At 41.4% G+C, this 11,035-nt stretch overlaps 3 protein-coding genes across 3 annotated transcripts; 1 reads left to right on the forward strand and 2 right to left on the reverse strand.

Moving 5' to 3' along the window:
• The first annotated feature begins 1,306 nt into the window (after positions 1-1,306).
• dbx2 (developing brain homeobox 2) lies at positions 1,307-5,263 on the forward strand. Its single transcript, XM_084016865.1, has 4 exons — positions 1,307-1,620; positions 2,494-2,577; positions 4,425-4,609; positions 4,770-5,263. Exons 1-4 carry the CDS (start codon positions 1,344-1,346, stop codon positions 4,959-4,961), a joined length of 738 nt encoding a protein of 245 aa, XP_083872991.1. The 5' UTR covers positions 1,307-1,343; the 3' UTR covers positions 4,962-5,263.
• A 536-nt stretch (positions 5,264-5,799) lies between these two features.
• On the reverse strand, positions 5,800-6,988 carry LOC311018842 (prolactin-like; the record flags this gene model as incomplete). Its single annotated transcript, XM_084017911.1, has 5 exons — positions 5,800-5,997; positions 6,155-6,328; positions 6,453-6,554; positions 6,703-6,881; positions 6,979-6,988. The coding sequence occupies 5 exons, from the start codon at positions 6,986-6,988 to the stop codon at positions 5,800-5,802; spliced, it is 663 nt and encodes a 220-aa protein (XP_083874037.1).
• A 1,258-nt stretch (positions 6,989-8,246) lies between these two features.
• szl (sizzled) lies at positions 8,247-9,535 on the reverse strand (the record flags this gene model as incomplete). The annotated part of the gene is made up of 4 exons (XM_084017029.1): positions 8,247-8,557; positions 8,694-8,786; positions 8,936-9,102; positions 9,255-9,535. 4 exons carry the CDS (start codon positions 9,533-9,535, stop codon positions 8,247-8,249), a joined length of 852 nt encoding a protein of 283 aa, XP_083873155.1.
• Between the last annotated feature and the right edge of the window lie 1,500 nt (positions 9,536-11,035).

Consider the following 11,035-nt stretch of genomic DNA (forward strand, 5'->3'; position numbering starts at 1 on the left):
AGTGCGGATATGCCTGTTTACTGTGCCTAAACTCCGGGTCTGTCGCCCCTCTTGTTGGACTTTCTATTATGATGCTGAGGATCATTAGTTGCAGTGTGAAAGGTTACACAAGCCTCTCATTGGACGTGTTTGTAGCAAAACATCCCGACATGCATGTGTGTCTGTCTGTGTGACCATTTTTATTTTTGCAGCCCTTAAATATGCAGCATATGCCTCCACTATACTGACAACCCGTACTGAATAAATATTTAAGTGGCTGAGTCTGATGCCTGCGCCGTTACATGGATGCTGACCTAAGCAGAATCCTACCAGGACTTAAACCCTTGTGTGAATGTAAAATAAAGGTTTTGACTGACTAGCAAAAAAAAACAAAGAAAAAACCCACCTGAATGGTTAGCAAGGTTGTCCTAATCTTTTAATAGACCACTGCTCAATGGTGTTTTTCGATATAAACAAGTTACAGAAACATCACTTTAACAGACACAATGTCATGAGTGTTCTGTGAAGCACAGTTGCATCAACTGAAACCTTTATTTTTATAAAATGTCATCTTTAATTTTAAAGCTTTCCAAATAAAAGTAAAGGCAGAGTTATAATATAATTATGCAGTCACATAAACTTCAACACATCAACTTTCAACAAATGTTTGAAAACTGCAAGATTAACAGCATATTGATGAGGAAAATGAACATATATTTAAAAATATATAAAATCTTGTAAGGCAATGTAAGGTGACATTAAAAAAATCAAATTTTCTTTTCATCAGCTTCTTGCATTTTGCTCGTCTTAAATCTTAATTACAATACTTTGACAACCCCTACTTATTCACAGTAATGTGGTCTGTTTTCGGATCACTTTGCAATCAAGAAAAAGCCTCACAGAGCAATGTTTCTGGAATGGAACAGAAAAAAAGCACATTGCAAATGAACTCCTAAGGGGTTTGAATGAGGCACAATAGGAGGCAGGAGAAAAGAGAAAACTATTTACTACTGGAGAAGACTGTTTGGTGCATGTTAAACTTTGGCCAGCAGTTCATTGTCTCTGGTGTCTATCATTTAATAGGCTAGTTGACATAATGAATGAGCCAGACCCACCTTCTGCCACTCCAGAAAGGCCCCAGCCTTATCTGAATTGAGAAGCACATTAGAGCCCCTCAGCCAATCACGACACAGCTCTGTAGCAAAGTGTAGGCCCGAAAGAGGAAGAGCAGAGAACTTTTGTTTTCTTGCGAGTTTAATGAAGTTGGCCTGGTCACTCGAGAAGGGATTAAAGGAGAATTTAGTGTCACTGAGCTGTGACTGCTGAAGAAGGAACTCAAGTGTTCGGGTCACTGTGTGAACAGGATGGTCTCAGTTCAAAGCTGCACCAGGAGGAATATGGCTGACTCTCCTCCTGCTTTACCAGGCTTCGGGAACTCCGGAAAGAGTTTTCTTATTGACAATCTGCTGCAGTCACAGATGCCTTCATCCCGCCCAGAAGGGACGGCAGCCGGACACCTGAGGCGAGCAGCGTGCGAGCATCCGAGGAGAACCTGGGGCTCCCAGCTTGAAGCCTACCAAAGCCAAACCCACACTTCCCAGCAGGGGAAAGATTTAGGAGGGCCACTCTTACCACACTCAGGTAAACGGATGTTTGAAATATAGAAGCAGACTTTCAACAAAATCTAATATCATATATATATATATATATGTTTGTGTGTGTGTGTGTGTGCGAAGCTACAACTTTACAGACATTTTGACAGCAATTTTTTTTTCTTCTTCAACTCATGATATTAATGTAAATGATGCATGAAGTATTTGTATTGTGTAGTATTTGTCATTGTTCATAAATTGTCCACTGTTCAACTTAATGTAGATTATATACAGAAAATCTTCACAGTCACAGATAATTGCAGTGTATGTCACTGGCTATTTTTCTAACTTAATTTCTAACATACAGAATGATATCATTCAATTAAAAAAAGAAATTGAAATTTCCCTGCTTTATTTTTGCAAATGTGTCCCGAGCACATGGCACTGTGTACCGCCAACGTAAAACTCTAATATAATTTGTTAATCTAAAAAAATCTAAATGATTGGCTACTTCAAAATGAAACAAAATTCAATGACATTAATTTAAAATACATAAAATAGAATTTATAAAGAAAATGAGGCACACGTGACATTTTATAACTATGAAAAATGTAAATCAAATATTTGAGCCACATTTTTATTTAAGCAATTCATATGAAAACTGACTTAAAGTAAATACCTTATCTATTTATTATTGGTATTAGTGGTTTTCAAATAAAATGTAGCTGTTAAAATATCGAAACATAACAATTAAAGTAGTGACATCTATATGCATCACCAAGCACAGCTGTAAACATGTAGATAAGGTAGGACTCCAAATCCAAGAAGTGGGCAGTGATCCAGACAGAGTCCCTTGTGGATCATAACTGTCTCGCTTGTTCCCAACATGATCATATCTGACCGTTCCTATCTTTACTTGCAGGTGTACTGAGCAGTGTGTTCCTGCGGAGCCCCCAGTATCTGCTGGCATGCTGCGGTGGGTCCAGCCCCCCTCCTGTCTTCTCCAGTGAGTGTTTTATGCCTCATCAGCAATGCCTCAGCTACTCTCTAAGCATTAGCAGCAGGGTCTCCCATGCTTTCCACAGCTAATTACTGATGCAATGCCAAAGAGCTAATTCTTCGCTCAACTCTGCACGGCTCTATTCATAAGCATTCACGGCTGTTTAGGATGGGGAAGAGGGGTGGGTTGCAAGGCTTTTAAGAATCCCTGGGGCCCCCTATTTTGTACTTGCAAATGCACACTTTTACTAGTGCAAATATGCAGAGCTAATAAACATCTTGTCTTCTGTCATATTAAGATTATAATTGCCAGGTGTAAATTCCTACTGCTGAATAAGGCAGATTGTTTCAAAGCTTAATACTCCGTCAGCACATTGCTAAGTTGTTGTGAATCCCAACAGCTTCAAGTTGAATTTTCATCCCGAATGAAAATTTCAAAATGTATATAAAACCAGTTATTACACTAGAAACCTTTGAAATGTTCCTCTGAAATGTGCTTGAAATGTTTCAGTTCATTTGTGTTGAGTGCTTGTGGTGTAATGACACTCAAGTCCTATTAATTAAGACAATCGGCTGTCTTTTTTTGGCACTATCCCACAGCAATTGGAAGTTATTCGTTTCTGCAACCTATGATGCCTGTCAAATGTTGTGGAAAATCGCACAAATCAGAAAGCCCTCATCCCACAGGTCCCTGGAGTCTTCTTAGTAGGCTGACACTTTCCCACAGTGCCCAGCAACGCAACAATGCCATGTCTGGCCGTGACCAATTGGCACTTTCACTCCACCATCCACACGCGACCTCACTGCAATTTTTCACTGCAGCAATGAACTCCGCTAAGCACAAAAAACTCGCCCATTTCTCTACAGAAGAGGGCTGAACCAGGAACATCCCCCAGCCATTGTGTGGCTAAAGAGCTTGGTCTGCCAACCCCCCTTCTTTCTCCTGTCCTTCAACTCTCATTCCTGCCCATTGGAGACCTCTTGACTAGGACATAAAGCATTCAAAGAAAGTGACTTTTATAGACTTTTTCGAGCTCATCTTCACGTACAAACTGGCTTCATACCTGCAAGTGAAAAGATTTAGTGTTGGGCCACTGAGCCATCGAGTAATGGCATTTCCATTGAACGGCTCTATTGTTGTGGATCCACAGGGCTCTATAGTTGGCCCACTAGGGTAGACACACACGTTGCCCAGGAATGACCTGGTAATCAGCTATTTAAGTGGAAACCATTGAGTCCCAATAGAGAAGTGAGAAGCATGTCCAAACCTGTTATGTGCTCCCTAGAGGTGGTCTATGTGCAGATTTGTCCGACAGATTAAAAAGGCAACATTGAATAGATTGGATAAATTGTTCCAGTTGACTTTTGTTGTGCTTGCACCTGTGAGTGAAGTAGCGTGGGATTGCTCCTCACAGTTCACCAAATCCCTTTTTTCTCAGTTGAAGTGGCTTTCTCTTCTCTTTAGTCACCCCCAGTTTGTTAAATTGGACAAATAGAAAAAGAGAAATCATAAGTGAGTGATAAAGCGAGTGTTACAAAAACTGGCATGGTCTAGGGTTGAAATGGTGGCAAATGTGGTATGGTGAAGTGTGCATACTGATTGTGGCCAGAATTGGATTTTGTGTCATTAAATAAGCTAAATATAATATATCCATAGCCAGGTTAGCCAATAACATGCTGTTTTATCTCAATTCAGTTCCCACAAATTATGTATCCCCCTGGCTGCTACTTGTACCTTTGTTTCATATCAAGGTACTTTATTTTCCACAGTCCACCAATGACAGCTATTTATCAATGACACATAACCACTGGTTTTATATAGTAGCTAATGTAGATGTTTCTTTTATGTTTCAGAGGGAGCAAATATTCGAATGTGGTCTGCTGATATAAGTCCTAAATCACGCAGAGGGATCCTTAGGAGGGCTGTGTTCTCCGAAGAACAACGGAAGGAGCTGGAGAGAACTTTTCGGAGACAGAAATACATCAGCAAGACAGACCGGAACAAACTGGCAGCTGATCTCAGTCTCAAGGAGTCACAGGTAATCGAGGAGGAATTACCTTATTTTTTGCCAGTTTAATCTCTAATCCTTAAGAGCATTTATTAAGCAAAAACATCTGTGTACATCTTTATCCATATTTCACGATGCAGCTCAGACATAACAAGCTGTACCACAAATGACCATTCTGCTACTACTTTAGGTAAAGATCTGGTTCCAGAACCGCCGGATGAAGTGGAGGAACTGTAAGGAAAAGGAGGTCAATAACACTCGCTCCCCAATGGATGAGCTCATGGCCCGGGGTCTTGCTCAGGAGGAGGAAGAACCAACGCAGAAACACTCTGACGCAAAAAGTGAGAGTTCACCATCACAGAAGAGTGTCTGGGACACATAAAAGGCTGTAATACGTGGAAAGTAAACCAATGACATTCAAAAATCCACAGAAACCTGTAAAGAGGCTCCAGCACTGGGTGTTACAATTGCGTGGATGGAATACATTGTCCGTGAAGACTAACACTGATAATATTAATTTTTCATGTAACTGTCTTGCTCCATCATAAATGCAATTAGGTTTAACTGCTGGGTCAATCATTTTATTGCGTTTCACTGGCTTCAGTAAGCAATGTGTTAGTTATTACACCGTCAGTCTTTCCAGGAAAGATTCCCACTCTTCGGTTGTAATTGCAATCAGTTAAATGCACAAATGAGTCACTTCATTTAATGCTTTTACATATCAGACAATTTTTCATGTTTTAGTCAGCTTTATAGTAATTCTCTGCTCATAATCCAAAAGTGAAGCCAAATTTCACTTGGTATATTTTGTAAATATTTGTTTTTTCATGATCTACTGTAAAAATAAAGTGTTTAAGCGAATCCTGATTTCCACATTATTCCTTCAGCGTTGGGCTCTCTGGAGCATAACCAAATCCATTGTAATGAACATCTACAATTTCTATAAATACACAGAGCTGGCGCTCCCCATTAACAAGAACATGAACAGAATCTATAATGGTGTACTTCATTTTAATTTTTTGACCTTTTCATGCTAAAAAAAACAAAATAGTTGAATTACTTATAACAATAATCCTGCAAGAAGTACGCACAATCCTCTACAGTAAAAGCACACATAGCATACAGTACAGTAAAAATATGATGTGTAGTTAACAGCAAATTATACTTTTATAGTCAGCCGAAATGTAAAGATACTGCAATAGCCTGCTTTGCCATCAGTATTAACAGTCTAGTTCAGGAAGGGTGGTGCATTTCAGGATACGGAGATAATTTTTGACTTTGTTGGAGTCTCTGCGGAAGCAGTAGAGCAGGTCATGATGGTCTATTGCATTGAGTTCCCCTTGTTTGTAGAAGGAAAAGGCAGAAGTCTCAGGTGAGCTGTATCCCACGGTGTTACCAAGCACCCCCAATAGCTTCATCTGAGGTAGACGGAAGAAACATTGAGGGTACAACATTAATCATTTAAGGAATGAATGAAGACACATGATACAGTATGTTAAGCCTTAACTCAAAATCAATACAATCACATATGTATTAGATATGACCACACATCGACAAACATAAATGGATTTTTACCTTCTCAGCCATTATTGCCACTCCCTCCCTCAGCTCATGCACCATATCGCTGATCTCCAGTGCCTTGTTGGAGCTGTAGTGGTTGAAATCTTGAGACATGCTGTGGTAGAGTTGAGACATGGGGTCACCCCAGGCCCCCAGCAGCCTCTGGATCACCTCCGTCAGTTGCTCTCGCTGCCCATGAAAGAGTCGCTTTAATAACTTGGTGGTGAAGTACCATATAAATCATCTCTGACAAGATACGGTGACTTAGATGAGTAGCCATGATCACATGTAATATGAATTAATTGTTGCTCACCCCGAGCCTTTGTGCATTCTCCTTATCGTCTGGTGTCACTATGCCATATGTGTGGCACTTCCGTTTTCCTACGAGGTTCTTCCTGGGAAAGAAATAGCGCTCCTGCAAAGACGGACACACATATCACACGCAGTGATATCTGGACTTGAAAAAAATAGCCCACTCAAACCAGGGTGATTGATGATGGCGGTCAAAAGGTTGATGGATGGTGATGGATGATCGATGTCTGCGTTGAAATAAAAGAACTCACGAATCCAGAGTGCAGATCACTAGAAATGCCATGCATTCTTGAAGACTGTTGTATGACCCTGTCAAAGAGATCAGCCAAGGAGGGAACATGGCATCCAGTCGGTCCATAGGTACAGATGGGGGCAGTCACAACCCTCATAGAAAGCTCCAGGCAGACCAGTAAAAGACCAGCAAACAAAACTGAGGGGAAAAAAACTTCTAGTCACTAAAAATCACAGCAAAAGGCCTACATTTAAATAAAACCTTGTGTATTTAATTTGTCATCTTGCCATCTTACCCTTTGTCATGGTTCTTTTCTTCGCAGTGGAGGACCAGAAGACCAGTAGAGCTCTTTTCCCAACAGAGCGACTATTGGACATGCAGCGATGACGTTGAATAAATTGGTTTATACAGGATCAAAACGTAAACATACGTCATATGCCTCGCTTTGTTAACTGCTCAACCAAGAGCAGACAAAGCTAAACCAGGCGGAAAAGGTGCTACACATTACAGATTGGCTTAGTCAATACAGCAATTTAAAATAATGCATTTTGTGTAAATGGGATAAATCCAAACGTATTGGTACTCAGCATTTAATCTAATTGCTAAAGCATCAGGAGCACTGCATAAAAATGAATAGTATCACCAAAAAGTACAGAACAAGGCCATTGTTCAACAAGCCTAGCTAGAAGTGCTCAGCCTGGTGGTGAAAACGAGGCTATTCAAATGTAAAGGGGGTGATTTATCTTCTCATTAGTGCTCCACAGTATGCCATGAGTCATTCTACAGTTTTACTTCTTATACAGCCACATTGCACAACGACCGATTTGTAAATGCAATGCATTAAATTATAAAGTCAAGTTTCAAGGTGGTAAAAAGTCCAATCAATCAAAATGAACACATGCATGTTCTTCTTTCATTTTGCATTATACATCAGCTCTGAACTTCTCAATACTTGCAATGAAAAGGGGACATGGTAGAATAATAGTGACACAGTGCTCTGCTTCTCAGTTAGTGTGCCACCTTGTGGAGGAATGAGTGATAAGAGGGCAACAGAATTAGAGGACCCTCTCATGACTCTTGTGATGAATGAAGAATTGCATTGTTGCCACAGGACTATGAAGGGCTAAGCAGTATGGTAAACACAATTGCTACTGTTTAACATTGAACATACCAAAGCAGTTTTGCAGAAGAAACATTTTATTGTCATCTTTTTTTTTTCTTTTTTGTTTACATAATATACACATAAAAGGACGTCATAAATACACCAATATCCTTATAGAAAATAGAATATACAATCCATTTACATTAATTAATATTATGTACAGGTTTGAGTGCATTACTGTGTGCTGTCTGAGCAAGGAAGAGCTGCTCAGGGAGTCAAAGGGAGTTGACATCCAGCTCTTTTCTTAAATCCATTTGGCTTACTTTACAAATTCTCACCCAATTCCCCCAAACGTACCATCTTGTTTTGAATCATGTGTTTAGGTTTGTCCTTTTTATGCGAGGCTACACTTCAAACACAAGATTCAAAACTCTAGTTCTCACATGTAAGTATCAATCTACTCAACATCTGTGGTGCTTCCACTTGCGAGTGGCCATTGCAATGTTTGCATCTTTTTTGTGCCACGGGAAGAGATGGGTGAGAGCGAGGGTGCCATTGGGCTTCACAGACCCAGTCAGCACGTAGAGCTGTGACCGGCCCAGGCGCACGAGACCGCTGGCACATCGGAGGTTGATGAGGAGCCACTGCTGGAGGAGGTGCTGAGTGTCGTAAAACAGGAGAGGTCCCTGGCGGATAAACTCAACACGGCCCTCGATCTCATACTCAGGCTCTCCCATGGGCAGGCGACGGCGATGAATTTTGGCAGTCACAGCTTTGGAGAAAAGAGAAAAAATAGTTAATCATCTGGTTTTGGAAAATTGCACACAATTGTGGGGGAAAAAACACACCCATATCCACACACATCGAAAAATCACAGTGTAGTGAAAGAACTCTTACTAATAACTTACCAAAGTCATGTTGGCAAAAAGCATCCAGGACTGTTTTCATTGCAGGAGCCTCTTCCACAGATGGACAGTTTTGGCAGGCAGGCTTGGGTAAGTCTGCGAGAACAAATTAAACACAATTTAAACAAAACCGGAGGGCAGTAATTATAGGAATCAAAAAGAGCATGCTCTTGGTCGTCTATTCTGCCAAAGGGATGACAAGGTAGTGAGGTAAAACAGGGTTCTAATAATTAGTCTATGCATACCTTTGGTGAAGTGGCTAAATTTTGCGTGGGGAGAAAGGCACATGTCGTCCTCGTCAGGAAAGCGGTCACAATCGAGTGCCTCGGGCCATGGGTGACCCTGGCAGGAGAGCACCGGGGCACAGCTGTCCCTCACCGCCACGCACAAACTACGGCATGGTTGGATAAAACTGAAGGAAAGAAAGACAAAATGTTACACATAAACGCAGAAGTACAGCAATAATGATAAAAATTAAAGTCAATGTTTTGCACACTTGTTTTTCTAGTATTTTCATAGAAAACAAAAAATAAAAAGAACAAAAAATGTAAAAAATATCCTTACGTGTCAAGACAGACGGGAGCAATGAGGGAGCAGAGGAAAGCCTGCGCTTGAGGATGGCAGCCCGTCTGCAACAGGGGCCTCCAGTCCTCAGAACGTGGCACTACCTCACGTTCCAGGTTGCTGTGACCCAAAAAGTTTGGCAGCCGCATCTCGGAGTATCCCACATCTTTGCAGACCTTCATCTGGTTGGGGATAGCGACGCATCGGGTGGACTGACCCATGTCGAATGCCAGTAAAGGACATGCCAGTGCTAGGAGAGCCACGGTGAAGAACACAGCCATACTGAAGAGTTTGTGAGATGAGCTGTTACTGGAGGTTCTTAGTGTTCAGAAGTCCCTTCTGTCCCTGAATGAATCTGTGGCTGCTGCTTGCTTTATATACAGCAAGGTCAGCCAGCCCCATCAGTCTGCGAGTCTGTTATCAACTACCTATCAAAGACGCAGAGACGATGTGTTTGGAGACAACGGCTTGTTTTGTGATGACTGCAGACAGATGGGGGGTAATAAGAAGATGGGTGTGTGTGTGTGTGTGTGTGTGTGTGTGTAAGGGGAGAAGGGAGGGGGGACAATGGGCAATGACGGCCCAGCTTTCGGCATTAAAAGCCCAGTCACAGAATGAGTTTATTTGTTTCATAGGTCCATGAGGTAAAAAACTATGTGAACAACTCATGGAAAACAGGTTTAAAGGCTTTTAGTGTTCAAAGTCAGCCATATGCTGCTACTTAGCCTGATATATTTGCAGTTTTTGCAATAGTGACTCAGTTAATGTTATTTTTTCCGCTCCACACACTATATTATAACTGCCTTGAGCACAAAATATAAAATATTTTTTTCATTTGCATTATGCAAAAACAACCAAATCCCATAAAGAGGCTTAACAAAAATGCATTTCTGAATGCTCTTTAGAAAATAAATCAGAGTTGTTTTGTAGACAGACAGGCAGTCTCCTTCATTTCGTCTCTTTCATGTGTCTCTGCTTCCTAATTGGAGGGTTCGATCGGCACTCATTAGCAAAGTAGCGTCTCTTTTGGCTCACCTAGCTTTGATCTCCCAATAACAAACTCAGAGCCACATGCAAAATACTATTAGTCTACCTCTTTGGCTTATTAGTCTGACGCATCACCGGCCGCTGTACATGGCCCTCCACAAAGGTCTGCGTTATAGTCAAGATAAACATACATTGTCTTTCAAAACTATAGCCATGCGTTTTCTTTGAATGGTACTAATTACCATGAATAACCAGAGCTGCTGTCAGGCAGACGCATACACATTCAGCCATAACACGGCAACATCCCAATGAAGACACCAGAGATCTAGCCCTGAGATGCAGACCAGGGGCACAGACTTAAGTGCTCATTTGTCTCGTTCTCTCCGTCTCGTGTATTTAAGCCTCTTCTTTTAACAATAGAACTACATTACTGCATCATCGGATTTGTTTGGATGTTGTCTCCAAATTTAGATGTGTATCTAGTGGCTGATGCCTCTGGGCCTTTCCCTCATGAATCGGAGGTCTCTATCCCACCCAGCCTGCCATGGTCATTGTGGAGTCAAACATGCCAAAGTAAACTTGATTCCCTACTCTCATTCCTCTGCCTATATGGCAGCCCCGTCTGCTGCAAGGACGACACTCTAACAGCCAGCCAGAGCCCTCCATCGGCCCCAGCTAAGTCAACTTTTACAGCTTGATCTGATGAGTGGAGGCTGGTTCCAGCTCGGGTAGACGAGTATAGCCTGTAAGAGGGGACTAACTGGACAATTAGAGTAGCAGACCAATTTAGGAGA

The sequence above is a fragment of the Eutrigla gurnardus genome (genome assembly GCF_963514095.1).
Source record: "Eutrigla gurnardus genome assembly, chromosome: 9".
Lineage (NCBI taxonomy): Eukaryota > Metazoa > Chordata > Actinopteri > Perciformes > Triglidae > Eutrigla > Eutrigla gurnardus.